We start from the raw sequence: 24,808 nt of genomic DNA on the forward strand, positions 1-24,808 counted from the left end.
CACACTGTCCGGCTGTATACAGTCAAGGCCAAACACTAGTGGTCCGGTCAGACCTGTGAAACTTGAGTACTAACACGTGAGATTATGCATACTAACATGAGATGATTTTAGCAACGCCTCATCAGCCGGTTTCACGTCATTTGGGGTATAAACATGGAGTCAGATTAGAGGGGGGTCAGAACAGCTAATAATTGGTTTTGTATGTTCTCCTGGATCCAGTACTTTGTAATAAATACTTGGTTTGCTTTCAACTTCACTCCACCTGTCTGACTCTCTCTATCAAACGAACACGCAGGGGAGTTGTACCCCGGACGAGAGGTGGGTGTTGACCCACCTTTCATTTTCTTTTCTACAACAATATATATAGCATATATGTAGGGCACAATATCTCAATCCTACCTAGTGGAGCTTTAAGAGTTCAGAAATCAATATGTGGTGGAATAACCCTGGTGGTTTTTAATCACGTTCATCGGCATCATGTTCTCCTCCACCAGTCTTACACACTGCTTTTGGATAACTTTATGCCTTTACTCCTGGTGCAAAAATTAAAGCAGTTAAGCTTGGTTTATCCATTGTGATCATCCATATTCCTCTTGATTATATTCCAGAGATTTTCAATTTGGTAAAATCAAAGAAACTCATAATTTTTAAGTGGTCTCATATTTTTTGCCGGAGCTGTGTAAACAGATATAATTATAGATTACACACACTATATGCACTAAAGTACTGGATGGAGCTCCATAATTCTAGAGTTCCACACAGATAATCTTTCCCTTTCTATTGGCAGTACTTAGAATTTAGTACTTAGTACTTGTGTTAGAACTGGTGGACCCAAGGGGGCAGCAAGGGGAGCAACCAGTCACCCTCTCTGGTGCCACATGGTTGAAAAAGCATCTGTAAAGTGCCCTCTAGAGTGGCAAAAAGAGGTAAAGTGCCCTTTTGCTTTTTCTCACATACATTATTATGGTGCTACTTTAGATCAAGAATTTTGGATAGTGTGTCTTTTTGATAGAGTGCCCATATTTGAGTGCCATTCTGCCCGTCCAGTAGTAAAGAGTGCTGTTATGAAGTGCCTTCTATGCCACTCATACTAGACAGTGATTCAGTTGTTCCCATTCCAGAGAAAGTGCAGACGGATGCATTGGTGAATTGAGTTCTCCTACAGGTGATTAAACGTGATGAAGTGCCTGGTTTGGTGCCCCTTTAATGAAGAAGGTGCTGAACTACACCACCAGTAGATTAAATAAAAAGATTTCCGAATCTCTTCCTTCTCCACAGGTTTATAATAAAAGCAGCAGCTACTCACCACAAACATTAGTGAAAGAATGGGTCTCTCTCAGGAGCTCAGTGAACTCCAGCACTGTGGTACAGTGATAGGATGCAGCACCTGTGGAACAAGTCCAGTCGTGAAATTTCACTACTCACTACTAAATATTCCACAGCCAACTGTCAGTGATATTATAACACAGTGGAAGAGACTGAGAACAACAGCGACTCTGTGCTCCGTCACTGTAAAACGTTCTGCAGAGTCACTACATCACTACACACCTCCAAACTTCATGTAGCTTCAGAGTTCATCAATCACTACACACCTCCAAACTTCATGTAGCTTCAGATTAGATCAACAACAGTAGAGAGTAGAGAGACTCATGGAATGGAGAGTTTCTATGATGGAGCAGCTTCATCTAGGCCTCAGATCAAACACAGCAATGCAGGCAAGTGGAAACATCATGAGTCAGCATCAGTATTGTTTTATTGGGCTATAAAAGGAAAGATAGGTACAACAACCAGGAAACAAGATCTGGACTTTGTTCGAGCGGCTCTGAGACAGTTGTGTCTCTCTTGCTGTGAGTTCAGTAAAATGGCAGAATCCAGTATTTCAGTGGTTCAGGATGAGTTTAGCTGTTCAGTCTGCCTGGATCTCCTGAAGAATCCAGTGACTATTCACTGTGGACACAGTTTCTGTATGGTGTGTATTAACAAGTGCTGGGATCAGGAGGATCAGAAGAAGATCTACAGCTGCCCTCACTGCAGACACACCTTCACCTCAAGACCTGTCGTGAGTAAAAACACCATGCTGGCTGAGGTGGTGGAGAAACTGAAGAAGTCGAGACTCCAGGCTGCTCCTCCTGATCACTCTTCTACTGATCCTGAAGATGTGGAGTGTGATTCCTGTACTGGGAGAAAACGCAAAGCCGTCCAGTCCTGCCTGGTGTGTCTGGCCTCTTTCTGTGAAGCTCACCTCCAGCCTCACTACCAATCTCCAGCCTTTAAGAAGCACAAGCTGGTCAAAGCCTCCAGACGACTCCAGGAGCAGATCTGCTCTCAGCACGATAAACTGCTGGAGGTTTACTGTCGCACCGACCAGCAGTGTATCTGCATGCTGTGTACCATGGATGATCATAAAGGACATGATACAGTGTCACTTGCAGCAGAAAGATCCCAGAAACAGGTACAAATATAAGTACTGTACACAGGATTTGTTGTTAATTGTCATTGGTTTCATACAGTGGGATCCCAAAATCATGGGACAGCATTATGTAAATTGAACTGTTACCTAAGTGGACGGCTTGGGAACATATAGATCTGTACACTGTAAGTTGTGAGGTGTGTAAATTGAGTAGCTACTCCCATCTCGGTTGTGTACTTATATATTTCTCATCCCATGTGAATCATATATTTTCCTGACATTCTCTAGTTAAAATATATTACCTCAAACTCCACCCATCCAAATAGGTGGTATCTTACTGTAGAGTTTGCATTCAGTTTCAGTACAGTAAACCTCACCAACATATGTCTCAGGTCAGTTCAGTGTTCTTTAGCTTCTGCAAAATGATGGGACCCAATATCAGCACCTGTCCCATGACATGTGGCATTTTAATGTTTTATTATTGTGTTTTGTTGGCTGGTTTATTTGCAGAAGCAGGTGTTGGAGGAACAGAGGAAATACAAGAAGAGAATCCAGGAGAGAGAGAAGGAGCTTCAGGGGTTAATAGAGGCTGTGGAGACTCAAAAGGTGATTTTAAAATAAGTAGAAGAATGAAATCTGATTCTCTTTCAGGAACATCACTGTTTATTTTCCCTGCTCCAACTCTGTTATGGTAAGCTGCACAACAGTGTGGACTTTACCTCTTTAAGCTCAGTATGGAGATAATATGATTAATATTAGGTGAAATTATCATCACTAATTGCTGATCATGCAGCATCTAGTGTCTTAAGTTCCTTGAAAATAAAACAGTGTGAAGGTATAAATCTATGTATCTATATATCTGTTCCACTACCAGCGCTCTGCTCAGACAGCAGTGGAGGACAGTGAGAAGATCTTCACTGAGATGATCCTCTCCATTGAGAGTATACGCTCTGAGGTGAGGCAGGTGATCAGAGATCAGGAGAAAGCTGCAGTGAGTCGAGCTGAAGAACGTCTGAAGAGACTGAAGCAGGAGATCACAGAGCTGAAGAGGAGAGATGCTGATCTGGAGAAGCTTTCATTCACAGAGGATCACATCCATTTCCTCCAGGTAACAAATACAAAGTTTATTTTAGACTGTTTACACCATCTTTTTAATGTGATCTATATCTGATATTAGTCTGAACTGTTCTTAAACTGAAGCTTGTGCACTGAAGAGCAGCGCTTCACATGAAGTTTCAGTTTCATCCTCTTCAGTATTACAGGAGCTGTCAAGGAGTTCCAGAGTCTGCAGCTGGGTTTAATACCCAGAATGCATTTCATCTCACTTTAAGAAAGGACACATAATCATCTGCTTCCACTTGTTTATTTTATATGGTCTGTTTACCATATTTTTTGCACTATAAGGCGCATTTTATTCGACATTAGTAAAATAAGACAAGGGCACACTAGCAGGGCTAGCAGGAACTTCAAGCTACACCAGACTGCTCTTTTACTTTTTTACTTTACTTTCACTTCAGATACGCTGTAGCAGCAACAGCAAACGCGCTGTTCAGCGCGCTTTTCCGGACAAGGTTGGGCGATTCTCACTTGAGCGGGGTGTGGAAAACCCCCTCTTTCACACTTTCTCTGGTTGCGGACCTCGGGGGCGTTACTCACGGCTTTAAAAGACAGTCTGGTGGCGCGGATTTCCTATATCGCCCGCAGCTGTGCGCAATCTAGAATCCTATTTCGTCACTCACACTCGCCGAGGCGTCAGCCGAAGGCGTCAGCTGTTGTGTAAAGACCCTCTCGTGTGAAGACCAACGCGGGTAAAGACCTGCGAGTCTCCCTGCGCGAGTCCACCGAGCAAGGACACTGACAAGACAGCCCGTCCTACTGCCTCCTAAAATGTGCTCCCAACACATCTCAGTTATTTCCGGCACGCACAGAAGGCGTAAAAACACAAACAGGCGCCAGGATCATACTAACCTGCGTCCACTAAAACAAACCACGCCCACTACTACCTCATTCTCTGTTGGGCTATGGAACTGCCAGTCGGCTGTTAATAAAGCAGACTTTATCGCCTCTTATGCGAATCATCAGTCATTACAACTGCTGGCACTGACTGAAACTTGGATCAAACCTGAAAATACTGCTACTCCGGCGGCTCTTTCCAATAATTATTCCTTCTCCCACACTTCTCGTCTCTCTGGACGAGGAGGTGGAACGGGCCTATTAATCGCTAATGGCTTAAAACATACTCCACTATTACCGGCAAACACATTCAATACATTTGAGTATCATGCCACACTGGTTAATACTCCAGCAAAACTTGCCATTATTGTTCTCTACCGTCCTCCTGGACAAATGGGCGAATTCACGCATGAACTTGACATGCTACTGTCTTCTATCCCTGAGCAAGATTGTCCCATGCTCATTCTAGGGGATATGAACATCCACCATGACAGTACCAGCTTCACAGACTTCCTATCCCTCATGCAGTCTTTCGAACTGGAGCAGGTCCCCAGCCCTCCAACACATAAAGCTGGCAAACATCTAGACCTGATCTTCACTCGTAACTGTGACACCGACTCTCTAACTGTCACTCCTTTGCACGTCTCAGATCACTACTTTATGAAACTCAATGTTCATATTTCAAATAAACCCCCAGCTACTCCTACTATGGTCTCGTTCCGCCGAAATCTTCGAGATCTCTCAGCAGACCAGTACTCCTCGTTGTTGACTGACAATATGCCTCCACCAGGCTCATTTTCATCACTCAATGTAAATGATGCCCCTGACACTCTCTGCTCCACACTAAGCTCCTGTTTGGACAACCTCTGTCCTCTTACATCTCGAGCCATTAGCTCAAACAACACCGCAGCCATGGCTTAAAAATGACACACTCAGGGAACTACGCTCCAAACTCCGAGCTGCCGAAAGAAAATGGCAAAAAAACAAAAAACAAGCAGACCTAAAAAATTAACAACTGCTCCTGGCTTCTTTTTCAGCCAACCTCACTACTGCTAAAGCTGAATTTTATCACAATAAATTCTGCTCTCTCACAGACTCCCGGAAACTATTTGCTACATTTAAATCACTACTCAACCCTCCGCCTCCTCCTCCGGCTACATGCCTTACGGCTGAAACACTTGCCTCATTCTTTACTGGCAAAGTGGCGGCCATCAGCAACCAGTTTACTGATGCACAATGTAGCAGTCCTACTACATCCTCTACTGCCCGGTGTCCCTCCACCGAAGGCGTTGCTTTCTCCTCGTTCACTCCTCTCACTGAGAACGAGACACTGGCTCTCCTAACACGTAGCCGTCCTACTACGTGTCCGCTTGACCCAATTCCTTCAAACCTACTGCAAACTATCGCACCTGCAATCATTCCGGCTATCACTCACACGATCAATGCCTCTTTAACTTCTGGTGTGTTCCCGACTGCTTTCAAACAAGCACATGTGACACCACTGCTTAAAAAGCCTTCTCTCAACCCCGCCCAGGTTGACAACTACAGACCGGTCTCACTGCTACCCTTTCTCTCTAAAACACTAGAAAGAGCAGTTCTAAATCAGGTCTCTGGCTTCCTCTCCCAGAATGACCTTCTGGACCAGAACCAATCTGGGTTCAAAAAAGGACACTCTACCGAGACGGCTCTGTTGTCTGTGACTGAAGCGTTGAAAACTGCCAGAGCTGCAGGTCAGTCCTCAGTGCTCATTCTGCTGGACCTCTCGGCCGCATTTGACACAGTCAACCATGACTTCCTCCTAACTATACTCTCAAACATGGGGATCGCAGACAATGTGCTGTCATGGTTCAGATCGTACCTCACTGGGCGCTCGTTCAAGGTGTCGTGGCAAGGACAGCTGTCCTCAGCCCGCTCCTTATCCACTGGGGTTCCCCAAGGTTCGGTACTGGGACCCCTTCTCTTCTCCATATACACCACCTCTCTTGGTCAGGTTATCCGCTCACACGGATTTTCCTACCATTGCTTTGCTGATGACACCCAGCTATACCTGTCGTTCTCACCTGAAGATCACTCAATCTCTGCACGGATATCGCAGTGTCTCTCTGACATATCCTCATGGATGAAGGAGCATCACCTTCAATTAAATCTCTCAAAGACTGAACTTCTGGTTATACCAGCAAAACCATCTTCTCAATACAACTTCTCTATAAGTATCGACTCTCTCTCTCTCTCACCGACAAAGATTGCTAGGAACCTGGGTGTTCTGGTTGATGACCAACTCTCCTTCACGCACCATGTGGCCTCAGTTGCTCGGTCCTGCCGCTTTGCGCTCTATAACATCCAAAAAATTAGACCGTTCTTGACGCAACAGGCCACCCAACTCCTGGTGCAAGCGGTCGTCATCTCACGCCTCGACTACTGCAATGCCCTGCTAACTGGCCTCCCGGCCTGTGTAGTAAAACCACTCCAGATGATCCAGAACGCAGCAGCACGTCTGGTCTTCAACCAGCCAAAACGGGCACATGTCACCCCGCTGCTCATTGAGCTCCATTGGCTACCAGTTGATGCTCGCATCAAATTCAAAACTCTTACAATCGCCTACAAGGTGATGACAGAACAGGCTCCTTCCTACCTGCACTCGCTCCTGAAAGCTTACGCTACCTCCCGGCCGCTGCGCTCCTCCAATGAACGTCGCCTCGCTTTGCCAAATATTTACACAAAGCAATCCAGACTGTTCTCATACAGAGTTCCCCAATGGTGGAACAAACTACCTTCTACTACCAGATCAGGAGAATCTCTCGCTATCTTTAATAAACTCCTGAAGACAGAGCTCTTCAAAGAGCACTTACTCTCTTAACATCTCTAACACACTAACTACTTCTAACCTCATTTCCGTCTTCCCCTCCTGCACTCCTCTATCCCATTATTCCCCTTTGACCTCCTTTTATCCCTATCCAAAGATGTTTTACCTTTAAACTTATTTTACATTGTACTTGACTATTGTAAGTCGCTTTGGACAAAAGCGTCTGCCAAATGTAATGTAATGTAATGTAATGTAATAGCAGGAACAGGGGTTCCATGTTTTCCAAAAAGCTAAGCTAAGTAAACAAAACTGTAATTACATTCTCTTCATCACATTGAGCGTTCCAGAAAAGTTTTAGATTTTAAAACCACATATAAAAATGTTCCAAATCAGATTAAAAAGATCAGGCTACTTTTACCTGCTGTATGAAAATAATTTTAGAACTTAGGTTTGATAAAGTGTGTAGTAACTGCTGTGTTTCATGAGCAGTGGGTGCAGTTATTCATCTATCTTGTTCAGGTATGTAAATATAAATATAATTTAGGAATTGTTAAAGATAACTGATCTGTGTTTGTCTTTATTTGTCTTATTTGTGTTTTTAAATAGAGTTTTCAGTCTCTCTCAGCTCCTCCTGGATCTTCAGCATCACCTGATTTTACTCTCAGTCCTCTCAACACTTTTGAAGTTGTTATGAAGTCTGTTTCTCAGCTGAGAGGAAAACTAGACGAATTCTGGAAAGAGGAATTTGAGAAGACATCAGCTGCAGGTATAAAAATATTATAAATAATTAAAAACAATTCATCATCATCATCAGTATTAAATATTATATTAAATTATAATTATATTAATATCATATTAATAAATGGTATTACATGTTTTGTGTAAATTTGAAAATTATGTTATTTCAATTCAAACATGAACAAAGTAAAAGACGTGTTCAGGTGAGATGGATTACAGTATAAACCAATAGGCAATGGTATATGTTTATACTTCTTTACATCCAGTCGCAATCAGATTCACTCTGTCTGGATGGAGAGATTTATCTGGATTGGGGTTTTATTGAACGATGAGAAGCCGGAATGAAAAAAAAACAATACTCCAGTAAAGTATGGATTACTAACATTTATATTTAAGTAACATATCAAAATATGTGTAATCCACTACTTGGCAGGCTGTGTATAAAGTGTGATTTTATTGTGATTGAAGGTCTACACCTCCACAGCTGGGTAAATTATGATTCTACATAATGAATTATTATGAATACTAGAAAATCCAGTATTAGATTATTTTAATGTTGTAGTAAATGTACAGAGGGAACAGAAGCTCAGTGATGCTGTGTAGTAACTGTGTACATTTTCCTGTAGTGAAGAAAGTGCAGATCATTCTTCCTCCTGAACCCAAAAGCAGAGAAGACTTCCTGCAGTGTAAGTGCAGCTCTTTCTCTCTTTCTCTTTAACCCTTTCATTCTCACACACTCTCAGAAATAACACCACAATCTACAAATACACAAAGTTAAAAACTGACATTTATACCTCTACACCAGAGGGGCTGAGCAGAGATTACGTCTGTCCCAGTCTAGACCTGCAGGTACATTTTCTGTATGGAAAGATTCATTCAGATTTAGCCTGTGTAAATACAGAATTGTATTAATTTTCATTTATTAAGAATTGAATGGAAGATTTCCTACAAGATCACAATAAAATGTTTATCAGATCATAAACAACCACAGTAACCTGCCTGTAATAAAATAGAGAAGTGCCTTAAATTTAAGTAAACCTATTTTTATAAAGATATTTAATAAAGAATTGTATGTCTTGAATAGTTTTAAGGGTGTTAAGGGTGTGCCATATTGTATTGTATGCAATATCGCCAACATTTTTTATATATTGTGATTTAGTGCTGTGCGATATGATGATAAATATCGTGGGCAAGATAGAAAAGTGTCTATCGTACCTATCGTTTCTACAGTAATTTCATCTATTATTCATGCAAATATATAAAGTAGGCTACGATGAAATGTATTGGCGTGGTCACTTTGCATAAACTCGGGTTATATAAGTGATAATAAAGTAATCTTCGCAAAAAAAGCTTCATAACGTGCTTTAGCGACATGACGCTGTTTTACGTTATTTGACGGACACTTAAAAAATGTTAATTGAGTTTATTTTGATAACTCAATTTAAATACCTGTATAATTTTGAAAAAATTTGCTACTGCATCTACCTCATCTGTTTTCACTTGATACAAATATATTGCTGCAATAAAAGGTAATAATTCTCATTTGTGAAAGTTTGGTTTAATGTCACTTTGAAATAAAGTTGGAAAAAAAGTAAGTAATGATATTATTTTGTCATATTTTTCGAAGAATAACTGAAAACATACTTAAATGTGGTATATCAGGATAAATATTGTTATCGTGATATAAAAAATTCCATATTGTGATGTGTGATTTTTTCCATATCACCCAGCACTATTGTGAACGATATTATACCCTAAAATATCGTGCCATATCACCCACCCCTAATTATTAAACCAGGGTGTTACTTTTTTGCTGTTTTAGCAAAACAAAAATTCACACTGTTCTCATTTCCCATTATATAATTACTTGAGACAGATTCTCAAGCAATCAGTTTCATTCAGTTTCGCTATCACAAAAGTACCAAAGAATATTGGTACAAGAATATTATTTTAGGGCCATATCGCCAACCCCTATTAAGAATGAATGATGATAAATTAATTTTCACATAATTAAACATTTAACGCTGGTGTGGGTAAGAAAGAAGGTGGTAGATGCAGAGGAGTCTGAGAAGGGGTTAATAAAGGGTTAATAAATATAATTTCAAAGTGATTTTAGTATATTCTCTCATTGTTCCAGTTTTAGGGGCTGTTTTTAGATCATTTTCTAAAAGCTGATGGGTTTTCTCTCTCTTGCAGATTCCTGTCAGCTCACACTGGATCCAAACACAGCCAATAATCACCTCTTCCTGTCTGAGAGGAACACAGTGGTGACCTGCAGCAACACAGTCCAGCCATATCCTGACCATCCAGACAGATTTGATGTATTTCCTCAGGTTCTGTGTAGAGAGAGTGTGAGTGGACGCTGCTACTGGGAGGTTGAGTGGAGAGGAGCTGGAGGGGTTGATATAGCAGTGTCTTATAAAAGCATCTCCAGGAAGGGAACAGGCGGGGAGTGTGTGTTTGGATGTAATAATGATCAGTCTTGGAGATTGTTCTGTCATTCCTCCAGATACATATTCAGTTACAATAACAGAGAAACTGTAATCTCCGAAGCCCCCGTCTCCTCTAGAGTAGGAGTGTATGTGGATCACAGGGCAGGAACTCTGTCCTTCTACAGCATCTCTGATACCATGACCCTCATCCACAGAGTCCAGACCACCTTCACTCAGCCGCTCTACGCTGGGTTTTGGTTAAACCTTCACTCATCAGTAAATCTTTCACTTTCAGCAAAATAGATGAACATGCAGAACAAAGAGAAGAGCTGGATGAGATCAGATAAGAACTGCAGAATCTAGACTGTAGAGCTGATCAAATACATGTATAATAGTGATGGGCTATATTGAAAAAAAAGTCTATATTTGTTCAATATTTGAAGCGATTCTCTATTAGTATTTACAGAAAAAAATGGATTTAGTTTCTTTTATTTGTAGATAGCAATCAAAATAGTAACAAACAGCACTATTTAGAGTAGAAAAGCACTATTTTCAGTGAAAACATTTAATGTGATCAATCACAACAGTACTTTTCTTACACTTTTTCCTCTTTTTAAGGCTTAAGATTTTAACAGTGGGTTTAAATTTAAATAAAATAATCAATGTTCGATTGGTAAAGTGGAATTATGTTTACAGTAGTGGGATCAAGCACTTAATGTAATTTTGCTAGAAACCCTTTAATTCTTGCTCTTGTTGAAATACAGTTTTATATGCTGCTGCATGTGAAACTGTTCTTCTACCTGCATCGCCTGCATTAATCAATAAACGAAAACAGAAAAAACAACGAGTGAATCAGGGGAAAAAAAACCCGGACTGACATCAAATCGTCAAATAGGATTCATGGCCCCGCCCACCTTGGCTTGAGACTGCCAACTGCAAAGCCACATAGAAGGAAGCGTCACATTGCTATTAGCCAATCAGAGGGGACACATTTGCATGTCATGAATATTCACAAATAATAACTAAAATCCTGACATTATTCTGCACCCACCGAACCTCCACCCAACTGAATCAGCCTGAAAAAACACTTTTTTACAGAAACTGACTCAGATTAATGTGCAAAAAAATAATAATGCAACAATTATTTCTTTTAAACCTGTGCAAGCACAATGAAACTCGAATGAAACTATGAAAATATAAAAATAAATGTTTAATTTAGCTATTTTTTCTATAAGAGTAGGAAGCAGCTTTCATAATGAAAACAGTTCAAACATAACCCCTTATATTTCAGCTAATGAAAAGCATAAAACATGCAAATCACTTCCACAAAAAATAATGATTATTAAAATCTCACATTAATTCTGATTAACCGCTCTTCACAAAGTTATAATTTTCATGTAAAGTTTTTTTTCGATATATGATAATCCAGATAATAATGGAATGGTTTGAACACCATGGAAGTTAAAGCTAAATGTAGATTATTAGATGTAGAGTAGATGATTTTGTAGTAAAGGGGGGATTTTCTGAAGAGGACAGTGTGTCATAAAGTCAAATTAACATTGATTAATTACTGAGAAATAAAAACACAGGAGAAACGAATTAATATTGTATTGGTTAATCGTGCATTGGGTAATATCATATGGTAAATTTTGCGTTGTGTAATAGACATCATTCCTGCATTTAGTTTTTTGGAAGAAATTGACATGATGAGTTTTGAATATAAGATGGACCATCCAGACTGTTCTCAGCAACACGTCCAAAAGCCAGGTTCTGTCAGGGATCTGTTAGTACACTCCTGTAATGGATGGTATTTTCTGAAAGTGCTGGAATCTGTTGGAAATCATTAATTAAATGTGTGATTTTTGGAATCACAACTGATCATACTTCTTATTGCTGTCACATTTAAAAAAAGTAGCAACTTACAATATAAAGAGCAACTAACAGCTTTCAAAACTATAAACTTGAGATAAAATACATACAAGGTTTTTCTGTTTTTATAAATGCTTTTCTGCTCTGTTGAAAGTTCAGCATTTTTATTTTGAATGTACTCAGAATGTATTCTGTATTAAGACCTGTTATCTTGTCATGTTGTGGGATATACTATCATGTAAATCAACAATTGTTGTGATTAAAAATAAATTCACTTTTAAAAGGAGAGTTTTAGCTCTAGTTTTATCTCCAGCTCTCATCCACTCACTCCTACATTCTGTAAATAAGATCAGATGAATGAACACACATTCACACACTGTCCTGTAGTGATGATGCTCTCAGGATGTTCAGTAGATGTCACTTAGGGATATCATGAGTTAAAGTGAAGGACAGCGAGCTGTAAAAAACTTTTCACAGCTTTTAAAGGGTCTGTGAAACATATGTATTCATTTAAGCCTTTTAAGTTTAAAGAACACAAAGTAAGTGGAAAAGTAATAAACACCCCAATACTAAACTATTCTACAGTACTCCCCTCTGTACTGAGTGAATTGTAATGTGTAATGTAGAGGAGTGAGCAGTAGAGGGCGCTAGAGCTTCAATAATGTAAGAGACAACAGATAATACCACAGCCTGAGCAGTGCTGATACTTTGCTATTTATAGGTATATTTTTGAATGAAACGAATATTGTTGTTTTATTCTATAAACTATTGACAACATTTCTCCCAAATTCCAAATAAAAACATTGGAGCATTTTATTTATTAGAGCATGTATTTGCAGGAAATGAGAAATGTCAGAAATAACAAAACCTGAAGAACTGAAATGATGTAAAGAAAACATGTTCATATTCATAAAGTTTTAAGAGTTCAGAAATCAATATTTGGTGTAATAATCATAGTTTTAACTCGGTTAGCTAGCTTGTTGCTAAGGTTAGCTAGCTCATCACTAAGGTTAACTAGCTTGTAGATAAGGTTAGGTAGCTTGTCGCTAAGGTTAGCTAGCTCATCACTAGCTTTAGTTCTCTCCCTGGTAACATTAGTGTGTTAGCTAGCTTGTTGCTAAGGTTAGCTAGCTCATCGCTAAGGTCAGTGCTCTCCTCGATAACATTTAAAGGCTTATTTCACCCAAATATTACCAATTCAGCTAACTATTTACACTTTTTAATGTTTATTTCACCCAAATATTACCAATTCAGCTAACTACTTACACTTTTTAATGTTTATTTCACCTAAATATTACTTTGTCTTAGAATATCAGAGACAGAAGGAAGACTTGGGGCTATAATATGTATTTGATATCTAAATCTGTATTTGATTCGAACTACTTTTTAAAAGATTGAAATCTTTTTGGAACATCAAACTGCTCTAGTGTCTCGCGATATTGTAAAAGAAAATCTTAATATTCTTCAAATATATGAGCAATTCTCAATTATGATTACGATTTACGATTTTCAGTTCTTATATTAAAAAAAAATGTAAACAGGCAGCACCATTTAAAATGAGGCATAACTATTGTTCCCTTTAATTTTATTAAATATGATACAAACATAACCTACTTATATTTCAGTATTATAGTTAAGGAAATGTGTAAATTACAACAAAAGTGTCCAATGTATTTCTATTCATGCATTTTCATTGTTTTCATGCGAAGTGTAAAATAACTCATTTTCCCAGTGTCCTTTTCTGTTTTTGCGCCGTTTCTGTGTTAGCTTCCTGTTTAGCGCGACCAATGAAAAGAGTGTAAGGCATGATTGCCATGTTATTAGCCAATCGGTATCTAGAAGGGGCGGCCCTAAGAGTGTGATCCGGGTCCTGCTTGTGTGTGTGGGCAGATGGAGTAGACAGAGGGTCGGAGGCAAGAAAATTTACTGACGAGGCTCCGAGTAGGTCACAGTATGCTGAATGCTTCTTTGTATATTATACAGAAACACTCCACAGGGCTTTGTCGCCACTGTCCGCAGAGGAAAACCGTGGACCATGTTCTGTTTTATTGTCATAAATATGCTGAAGAAAGGGATATTTTGTTTTCTGCTCTTAAAGACGAGGGTCACAAAGATTTTTTTGTGAAAGGATTGCTTTCTTATGGGGCAGGGTTGGGTACTGTTTTTTGTTATTTGAAAGCTATTGGTATATTTGATATTTTTTCTCTCTCTTTTCTCGTTTACTTTCTTTTACTTTTGTGTGTTTAGTTAAACTTTTCCTTCCACCTTAAATGTTTTATTATTATTATTATTATTATTATTATTATTATTATTATTATTATTATTATTATTATTGGCCATGTCATGTCAATTAATATGTATTTTCCTGAATTTCTCTGATATAACAGCTCAATTCTAATTCTTCAGGTTAAAGGTGCTTCCTCCTTTAAACAGCTATAACATGTATTTGTATCAGGCTACAAACAGGGCTGCTTTATGAATTCATGCAACGCAACTCTGTCTTAAAAGCATTTGACACTGTTTTACTCTTATTCAGTGTAGGCATACCTTTTGCTAATATTACTTTTATATTTTTTACACTTACTTTTTAAGTTAACTGATCATTTATCAGTTTTAAAATCTGTTATTTCACTTGTTTTAGTGCTTTTTAAAACATGTTGATCCACAGCAAACAAAACTCAAACTATGCAGCCTTTCAACACACCTTTAACCTAAATATCTAAAATAAAATGATGTAGCCTAAAATTCACCGTTTGCTATGTTATCAGCCATTGCTCATCATTCTCATGTAATAGAGCTAACGTTACCGCCATCACCTCCAAGTCCCTGTGTTATCCTAACTTTACTAACGTTACTACCTGTTTAGCCTGCTCTCCCGGTCTGAACGTACCACGCAGAGAAAAGGTGTGGAACCGGCGGACACATGTGCTTTCGCTTGTAAACACTCGGGGGTACACTGGCAAGCCCACGCTTTCTTCTTCACACACGCAATGCAAAGTAGATAGGTCTGAGGAGAAGGGCGTGACTAATTTGCGATACAGAGTAACCTGGAATGGAGTCGAATGGAACGGCGTGGCAATTCTAATCACAATGCACTGTACTGTGGGCAGTCAAACAAAATCCCCGGACGATTTTGAAATTTCCCCCGGACATTTTTTTTAGGTTTTTAGACGTCTGGTCACCCCACTCCAAACTTTATGTAGCTTCAGAGTTCATCACTACACACCTCCAAACTTCATGTAGCTTCAGAGTTCATCACTACACACCTCTAAACTTCATGTAGCTTCAGAGTTCATCACTACACACCTCTAAACTTCATGTAGCTTCAGAGTTCATCACTACACACCTCCAAACTTCATGTAGCTTCAGAGCTCATCACTACACACCTCCAAACTTCATGTAGCTTCAGATTAGTTCATCACTACACACCTCCAAACTTCATGTAGATTCAGAGTTCATCACTACACACCTCCAAACTTCATGTAGCTTCAGATTAGTTCATCACTACACACCTCTAAACTTCATGTAGCTTCAGAGTTCATCACTACACACCTCTAAACTTCATGTAGCTTCAGAGTTCATCACTACACACCTCCAAACTTCATGTAGCTTCAGAGTTCATCACTACACACCTCCAAACTTCATGTAGCTTCAGAGCTCATCACTACACACCTCCAAACTTCATGTAGCTTCAGAGTTCATCACTACACACCTCCAAACTTCATGTAGCTTCAGATTAGATCAACAACAGTAGAGAGTAGAGAGACTCATGGAATGGAGAGTTTCTATGATCGAGCAGCTTTATCTAGGCCTCAAATCAAACACAGCAATGCAGGAGAGCAGATACATCACGAGTCAGGGTCAGTATTGTTTTATTGGGCTATAAAAGGAAAGATAGGTACAACAACCAGGAAATAAGATCTGGACTTTGTTCGAGCTGCTGTGTGGGACAGTTGTGTTTCTCTTGCTGTGAGTTCAGTAAAATGGCAGAAGCTAATGTTCCATTGACTCAGGATGAGTTCAGCTGTTCAGTCTGCCTGGATCTCCTGAAGAATCCAGTGACTATTCACTGTGGACACAGTTTCTGTATGGTGTGTATTAATGATTGCTGGGATCAGGAGGATCAGAAGAAGATCTACAGCTGCCCTCACTGCAGACACACCTTCACCTCAAGACCTGTCGTGAGTAAAAACACCATGCTGGCTGAGGTGGTGGAGAAACTGAAGAAGACGAGACTCCAGGCTGCTCCTCCTGATCACTCTTCTGCTGATCCTGAAGATGTGGAGTGTGATTCCTGTACTGGGAGAAAACACAAAGCCGTCCAGTCCTGCCTGGTGTGTCTGGCCTCTTACTGTGAAGCTCACCTCCAGCCTCACTACCAATCTCCAGCCTTTAAGAAGCACAAGCTGGTCAAAGCCTCCAGACGACTCCAGGAGCAGATCTGCTCTCAGCACGATAAACTGCTGGAGGGTTACTGTCGCACCGACCAGCAGTGTATCTGCATGCTGTGTACCATGGATCACCATAAAGGACATGATACAGTGTCACTTAAAGCAGAAAGATCTGGGAAACAGGTACAAATATAAGTACTGTACACAGGATTTGTTGTAAATTGTCATTGGTTTTATTCAGTGGTATCCCAAAGTCATGGGACAGCAGTATGTAAATCGACCTGTTACCTAATCGGGCGGCTTGGGAACATATCGTCGCTGTCCAATGAAAAACACTTATCTCCAAACAGCAACTTTACAGGAGAGAGAAAAAACCTTTTAAACTTTCAATGGAAGTCAATGTAAAAATACTTTATTTCATTTTTCAGTTTTATGTCATTTTGAAAAGTTTATATTGGTCCGTTCATCACAGCACAGTGTAAGGGACAGTTTGTCTGTTCAAATTATGTATTAAACTAAAATTTGCCAAAAATGGAGATGAGTGTTTTTCATAGGACAGCGACGATATAGACCTGTTTACTTTAAGTTGTGAGGTGTGAAAGTTTGTAAATTGAGTAGTTACTCCCATCTCAGTCATTTATTATAATCATATATTTTCCTGACATTCTCTAGTTAAAATATATTACCTCAAACTCATCCCATCCAGATAGGTCAACAGAAGATATTATCACCCATAGTGGTGATGATTGTGACCGGTGGTATCTTACTGTAGAGTTTGCATTCAGTTTCAATACAGTAAACCTCACCAACATATGTCTCAGGTCAGTTCAGTGTTCTTTAGCTTCTGCAAAATGATGGGACCCAATATCAGCACCTGTCCCATGACATGTGGCATTTTAATTTTTAATTATTGTGTTTTGTTGGCTGGTTTATTTACAGAAGCAGGTGGTGGAAACACAGAGGAAATACAAGAAGAGAATCCAGGAGAGAGAGAAGGAGCTTCAGGAGTTAATAGAGGCTGTGGAGACTCAAAAGGTGATTTTAAAATAAGTAGAAGAATTAAATCTGATTCTCTTTCAGGAACATCACTGTTTATTTTCCCACCTCCCACCCTGTTATGATAAGCTGCACAACAGTGTGGACTTTACCTCTTTAAGCTCAGTATGGAGATAATATGAGTAATATTAGGTGAAATTATCATCACTAATTGCTGATCATGCAGCATCTAGTGTCTTCAGTTCCTTGAAAATAGAACAGTGTGAAGGTATAAATCTATTTATCTATATATCTGTTCCACTACCAGCGCTCTGCTCAGACAGCAGTGAAGGACAGTGAGAAGATCTTCACTGAGATGATCCTCTCCATTGAGAGAAGACGCTCTGAGGTGAGGCAGATGATCAGAGATCAGGAGAAAGCTGCAGTGAGTCGAGCTGAAGAACGTCTGAAGAGACTGGAGCAGGAGATCACAGAGCTGAAGAGGAGAGATGCTGATCTGGAGAAGCTTTCATTCACAGAGGATCACATCCATTTCCTCCAGGTAACAAATACAAAGTTTATTTTAGACTGTTTATACCATCTTTTAAATGTGATCTATATCTGATATTAGTCTGAACTGTTCTTAAACTGAAGCTCATGCACTAAAGAGCAGAGCTTCACATGAAGTTTCAGTTTCATCCTCTTCAGTATTACAGGAGCTGTCCACGAGTTCCAGAGTCTGCAGTTGGGCTCATCACCCAGAATGCATTTCATCTCACTTTAAGAAAGGACACATACCGTATTTTTTGCACTACTGTATAAGGCACACCAGATTATAAGGCGCATTTTATGCTACACTAGTAACTACTAATTAGTAACTGGTAGTAGGAACAGGGGTGTTCCTTCTAAACTAAGCAGCGAAAAGCTAAGCTTAGTTAAGTAAAGTTAAGTATAGTTTATTTGGGTGAGTAAAGCGCTTCTATTTAATTACAGTAAGCTTAGATTTACAGATTTCCACTAAAGCCAGAGCATTACCATTAGCGGCTAACTGCTAGCGGTAAATGCTGCCTCACAGTGCTACACTGAAGGACCTTGAGTGTTCCGGTAAGCCAGGGCAATATTAGCTAGAGATTAGTTGCGGTAACACACAGACACAGAGTCTGATATACTCTCCACTGAACACCGAAATAGCTAGCATGTTGGTTAGCTGCTAATGCTAATGCTGCTCCAGCAGTGCTAGCTGGGGTTACAGGCCGATAATGCTCACCTCTGAATGGTGAAAGAGCTAGCGCTTAGCACGGTTAGCAGCTAATACTAATACTGCTGCAGAACTAAACTGAAACTCCTGTGTAACTCTGTACATCAGTGGAGTGTCTTCACTGCTCCTTAATACCTGACTGGTAGAATTCATACATAAGGCGCACTGGATAATAAGGCCCACTGACTATTTTTGACAAAAATTAAAGGATTTTAAGTGTGATTTATAGTGCGCAAAAAATACGGTAATTATCCGCTCCCATTTAGTTTATTTTACATTCATGGTTTGTTTAAACTTTTGTTTTACAGCTTTTTATTTTTTATTGATGCTGCAGCGGCCAATTATTCAGAAGCATGCAGTTGTGATACAAAGACATCAATCTAAATATTTATGAGATCTGTAATCTCACTTTGAGACCCCTGAAACTCACTCGCTGCTTTCGTCCATTTTCCCTTGATAAATGTTTTGATTAAAATTCTCATCTGACTGTTATGAGTCACGTTGAGCGTTCCAGATATGTTTTAGATTTTTAAAACCACATATAAAAAAGATCAGATTCAGGATTTTTTTTCCATTCACAAAAATCTCTGCCACAGATAAATAATAACGTAACTGTTTTAAATATGATGAAAAAGATCAGGCTGTTTTTATCTGCTGTATAAAAATAATCTCAGAACTTTATCAGGTTTGATAAAGTGTGTAGTAACTGCTGTGTTTCATGAGCAGTGGGTGCAGTTATTCATGTTTCTTGTTCATGTATAAATAATAAATTAGTAATTGTTGAAGATAACACTGATCTGTGTTTGTCTTTATTTGTCTTATTTGTGTTTTTAAATAGAGTTTTCAGACTCTCTCAGCTCCTCCTGGATCTTCAGCATCACCTGCTTTTACTCTCAGTCCTCTCAACACTTATGAAGTTGTTATGAAGTCTGTTTCTCAGCTGAGAGGAAAACTAGAGGAATTCTGGAAAGAGGAATTTAAGAAGACATCAGCTGCAGGTATAGTTATAATATTAATAATTAAAAATAATTCATCATCATCATCATCAGTATTTAATATTATATTAAATTATAATTAAATTAATATCATGTTTCATCATAATAAATGGTATTACATGTTTTGTGTAAATTTGAAAATTATATTATTTCAGTTCAAACATGAACAAAGTAAAAGACGTTTGCAGGTGTGATTGATCACAGTATAAACCAATAGGCAATGGTATATGTTTATACTTCTTTACATCCAGTCGCAATCAGATTCACTCTGTCTGGATGGAGAGATTTATCTGGATAGGGGTTTTATTGAACGATGAGAAGCCGGAATGAAAAAAAAACAATACTCCAGTAAAGTATGGATTACTAACATTTATATTTAAGTAACATATCAAAATATGTGTAATCCATTAGTTGGCAGGCTGTGTATAAAGTGTGATTTTATTGTGATTGAAGGTCTACACCTCCACAGCTGGGTAAATTATGATTCTACATAATGAATTATTATGAATACTAGAAAATCCAGTATTAGATTATTTTAATGTTGTAGTAAATGTACAGAGGGAACAGAAGCTCAGTGATGCTGTGTAGTAACTGTGTACATTTTCCTGTAGTGAAGGAAGTGCAGATCATTCTTCCTCCTGAACCCAAAAGCAGAGAAGAGTTTCTGGAGTGTAAGTGCAGCTCTTTCTCTCTCTCTCCCTCTCTCTCTCTCTCTCTCTCTCTCTCTCTCTCTCTTTCTCTTTAACCCTTTCATTCTCACACACACTCAGAAATAACACCACAATCTACAAATACACAAAGTTAAAAACTGACATTTATACCTCTACACCAGAGGGGCTGAGCAGAGATTACGTCTGTCCCAGTCTAGACCTGCAGGTACATTTTCTGTATGGAAAGATTCATTCAGATTTAGCCTGTGTAAATACAGAATTGTATTAATTTTCATTTATTAAGAATTGAATGGAAGATTTCCTACAAGATCACAATAAAATGTTTATCAGATCATAAACAACCACAGTAACCTGCCTGTAATAAAATCAGTTGTATAGAGAAGTGCCTTTTGTTTAAGTAAACCTATTTTTATAAATATTTTTAATAAATAATTGTATGTCTTGAATACTAAGAATTAAGGGTGTGCCATATTTTATCATATGCAATAATATCGCCAACATTTCTTTATATTGTGAACGATATTATACCCTGAAATATCGTGGCATATTAGCCACCCCAAATTATCACATCAAGGTACTACTTTTTAGCTTTTTTTAAGCAAAAAAAAAAAAATTCACACTGTTCTCATTTCCCATTATATAATTACTTAATACAGATTATATCTGTCCAGTATCATTTATTTTATTTGAATCCTGGATATATGGAGATATTTGGAGTGCATTATTATTAGTATCATGACATGTGATGACAATTACACACATATATATATATATATATATATATATATATATATATATATATATATATATATATATATATATATTTTTTTTTTTTTTTTTTTTTTTTTTTGTCATATCACCAAGAGTATCGCCATCACGAAAATACCAAGGAATATTGTGATATTATTTTAGAGCCATATTGCCCACGCCTAGTAAGAATGAATGATAATTAATTTTCACATAATTAAACATTACATCCCTGTACCTTCAGATATATAAAATATATAATAATAAATATAATTTCCCAGTGATTTTAGTATGTTCTCTGGTTATTTCAGTTTTAGGGGCTGTTTTTAGATCATTTTCTAAAAGCTGATGGGTTTTCTCTCTCTTGCAGATTCCTGTCAGCTCACACTGGATCCAAACACAGCCCATAAACAGCTCCTCCTGTCTGAGAGGAACACAGTGGTGACCCGCAGCAGAACAGTCCAGCCATATCCTGACCATCCAGACAGATTTGATGGATGGCCTCAGGTTCTGTGTAGAGAGAGTGTGAGTGGACGCTGCTACTGGGAGGTTGAGTGGGGAGCATATGGAGGGGTTCTTTTAGCAGTGTCTTATAAAAGCATCTCCAGGAAGGGAGGCGGGGAGTGTGGGTTTGGATTTAATGTTCAGTCTTGGAGTGTGTTCTGTGAATCCTCCAGATACACATTCAGATACAATAACAGAGATACTGTAATGTCCGGAGTGCCCGTCTCCTCTAGAGTAGGAGTGTATGTGGATCACAGGGCAGGAACTCTGTCCTTCTACAGCATCTCTGATACCATGACCCTCATCCACAGAGTCCAGACCACCTTCACTCAGCCGCTCTACGCTGGGTTTGGGTTTAGCTTCAACTCATCAGTAAATCTTTTACTTTCAGCAAAATAGATGAACATGCAGAACAAAGAGAAGAGCTGGATGAGATCAGATAAGAACTGCAGAATCTAGACTGTAGAGCTGATCAAATACATGTATAATAGTGATGGGCTATATTGAAAGAAAAGTCTATATTTGTTCAATATTTGAAGCGATTCTCTATTAGTATTTACAGAAAAAAAATGGATTTAGTTTCTTTTATTTGTAGATAGCAATCAAAATAGTAACAAACAGCACTATTTAGAGTAGAAAAGCACTATTTTCAGTGAAAACATTTAATGTGATCAATCACAACAGTACTTTTCTTACACTTTTTCCTCTTTTTAAGGCTTAAGATTTTAACAGTGGGTTTAAATTTAAATAAAATAATCAATATTCGATTGGTAAAGTGGAATGTTTACATTTACATTATGTTTACAGTAGTGGGATCAAGCACTTAATGTAATTTTGCTAGAAACCGTTTAATTCTTGCTCTTGTTGAAATACAGTTTTATATGCTGCTGCATGTGAAACTGTTCTTCTACCTGCATCGCCTGCATTAATCAATAAACGAAAACAGATTTTTTTTTAAAAACGAGCGACTCAGAAAAATAAAACCCCGGACTGACATCAAATCGTCAAATAGGATTCATGGCCCCGCCCACCTTGGCTTGAGACTGCCAACTGCAAAGCCACATAGAAGGAAGCGTCACATTGCTATTAGCCAATCAGAGGGGACACATTTGCATGTCATGAATATTCACAAATAATAACTAAAATCCTGACATTATTCTGCACCCACCGAACCTCCACCCAACTGAATCAGCCTGAAAAAACACTTTTTTACAGAAACTGACTCAGATTAATGTGCAAAAAAAGAATAATGCAACAATTATTTCTTTTAAACCTGTGCAAGCACAATGAAACTCGAATGAAACTATGAAAATATAAAAATAAATGTTTAATTTAGCTATTTTTTCTATAAGAGTAGGAAGCAGCTTTCATAATGAAAACAGTTCAAACATAACCCCTTATATTTCAGCTAATGAAAAGCATAAAACATGCAAATCACTTTCACAAAAAATAATGATTATTAAAATCTCACATTAATTCTGATTAACCGCTCTTCACAAAGTTATAATTTTCATGTAAAGTTTTTTTCGATATATGATAATCCAGATAATAATGGAATGGTTTGAACACCATGGAAGTTAAAGCTAAATGTAGATTATAAGATGTAGAGTAGATGATTTTGTAGTAAAGGGGGGGTTTTCTGAAGAGGACAGTGTGTGATTAAAGTCAAACTAACATTGATTAATTACTGAGAAATAAAAACAAAGGAGAAACGAACATATTCATATTGTGTTGGGTAATATTGTATTGGTTAATGTTGCATTGATTAATATTCCATTGGTTAATCGTGCATTGGGTAATATCATATGGTAAATTTTGCGTTGTGTAATAGACATCATTCCTGCATTTAGTTTTTTGGAAGAAATTGACATGATGAGTTTTGAATATAAGATGGACCATCCAGACTGTTCTCAGCAACACGTCCAAAAGCCAGGTTCTGTCAGGGATCTGTTAGTACACTCCTGTAATGGATGGCATTTTCTGAAAGTGCTGGAATCTGTTGGAAATCATTAAATAAATGTGTGATTTTTGGAATCACAACTGATCATACTTCTCATCGCTGTCACATAAAAATATTCACTCTCTAAAGTAGCAACTTACAATCTAAAGAATAACTAACAGCTTTCAAAACTATAAACTTGAGATAAAATACATACAAGGTTTTTCTGTTTTTATAAATGCTTTTCTGCTCTGTTGAAAGTTCAGCATTTTTATTTTGAATGTACTCAGACTGTATTCTGTATTAAGACCTGTTATCTTGTCATGGTGTGCGGTATACTATCATGTAAATCAACAATTGTTGTGATTAAAAATAAATTCACTTTTAAAAGGAGAGTTTTAGCTCTAGTTTTATCTCCAGCTCTCATCCACTCACTCCTACATTCTGTAAATAAGATCAGATGAATGAACACACATTCACACACTGTCCTGTAGTGATGATGCCCTCAGGATGTTCAGTAGATGTCACTTAGGGATATCATGAGTTAAAGTGAAGGACAGCGAGCTGTAAAAAACTTTTCACAGCTTTTAAAGGGTCTGTGAAACATATGTATTCATTTAAGCCTTTTAAGTTTAAAGAACACAAAGTAAGTGGAAAACTAATAAACACCCCCAATACTAAACTATTCTACAGTACTCCCCTCTGTACTGAGTGAATTGTAATGTGTAATGTAGAGGAGTGAGCAGTAGAGGGCGCTAGAGCTTCAATAATGTAAGAGACAACAGATAATACCACAGCCTGAGCAGTGCTGATACTTTGTTATTTATAGGTATATTTTTGAATGAAACGAATATTGTTGTTTTATTCTATAAACTATTGACAACATTTCTCCCAAATTCCAAATAAAAACATTGGAGCATTTTATTTATTAGAGCATTTATTTGCAGGAAATGAGAAATGTCAGAAATAACAAAACCTGAAGAACTGAAATAGAAAGAAAACATGTTCATATTCATAAAGTTTTAAGAGTTCAGAAATCAATATTTGGTGTAATAATCATAGTTTTAACTCGGTTAGCTAGCTTGTTGCTAAGGTTAGCTAGCTCATCACTAAGGTTAACTAG

At 38.2% G+C, this 24,808-nt stretch overlaps 2 protein-coding genes across 2 annotated transcripts; both read left to right on the forward strand.

Annotated features, from left to right (window-relative positions):
* Positions 1–1,275: 1,275 nt before the first annotated feature.
* LOC125803892 (tripartite motif-containing protein 16-like) lies at positions 1,276–24,078 on the forward strand. The gene is made up of 6 exons (XM_049482479.1): positions 1,276–2,452; positions 17,536–17,631; positions 17,900–18,133; positions 19,668–19,827; positions 20,436–20,495; positions 21,613–24,078. The coding sequence occupies exons 1-6, from the start codon at positions 1,655–1,657 to the stop codon at positions 22,143–22,145; spliced, it is 1,881 nt and encodes a 626-aa protein (XP_049338436.1). The 5' UTR covers positions 1,276–1,654; the 3' UTR covers positions 22,146–24,078.
* On the forward strand, positions 8,189–12,491 carry LOC125803890 (tripartite motif-containing protein 16-like). Its single transcript, XM_049482476.1, has 2 exons — positions 8,189–8,590; positions 10,101–12,491. The coding sequence occupies exons 1-2, from the start codon at positions 8,470–8,472 to the stop codon at positions 10,637–10,639; spliced, it is 660 nt and encodes a 219-aa protein (XP_049338433.1). The 5' UTR covers positions 8,189–8,469; the 3' UTR covers positions 10,640–12,491.
* Positions 24,079–24,808: the final 730 nt, after the last annotated feature.

This window comes from Astyanax mexicanus, chromosome 8 (genome assembly GCF_023375975.1).
Source record: "Astyanax mexicanus isolate ESR-SI-001 chromosome 8, AstMex3_surface, whole genome shotgun sequence".
NCBI lineage: Eukaryota > Metazoa > Chordata > Actinopteri > Characiformes > Acestrorhamphidae > Astyanax > Astyanax mexicanus.

Bases quoted from the DNA above. Each gene is read 5' to 3' on its own strand.
- LOC125803892 (XM_049482479.1), top strand. From the start codon at position 1,655: ATGGAGAGTTTCTATGATGGAGCAGCTTCATCTAGGCCTCAGATCAAA. The intron at 17,632-17,899 runs GTGATTTTAAAA...TTCCACTACCAG, and splicing joins AGGCTGTGGAGACTCAAAAG to CGCTCTGCTCAGACAGCAGT. The intron at 20,496-21,612 runs GTAAGTGCAGCT...TCTCTCTTGCAG, and splicing joins CAGAGAAGAGTTTCTGGAGT to ATTCCTGTCAGCTCACACTG.
- LOC125803890 (XM_049482476.1), top strand. From the start codon at position 8,470: ATGTACAGAGGGAACAGAAGCTCAGTGATGCTGTGTAGTAACTGTGTA. The intron at 8,591-10,100 runs GTAAGTGCAGCT...TCTCTCTTGCAG, and splicing joins CAGAGAAGACTTCCTGCAGT to ATTCCTGTCAGCTCACACTG.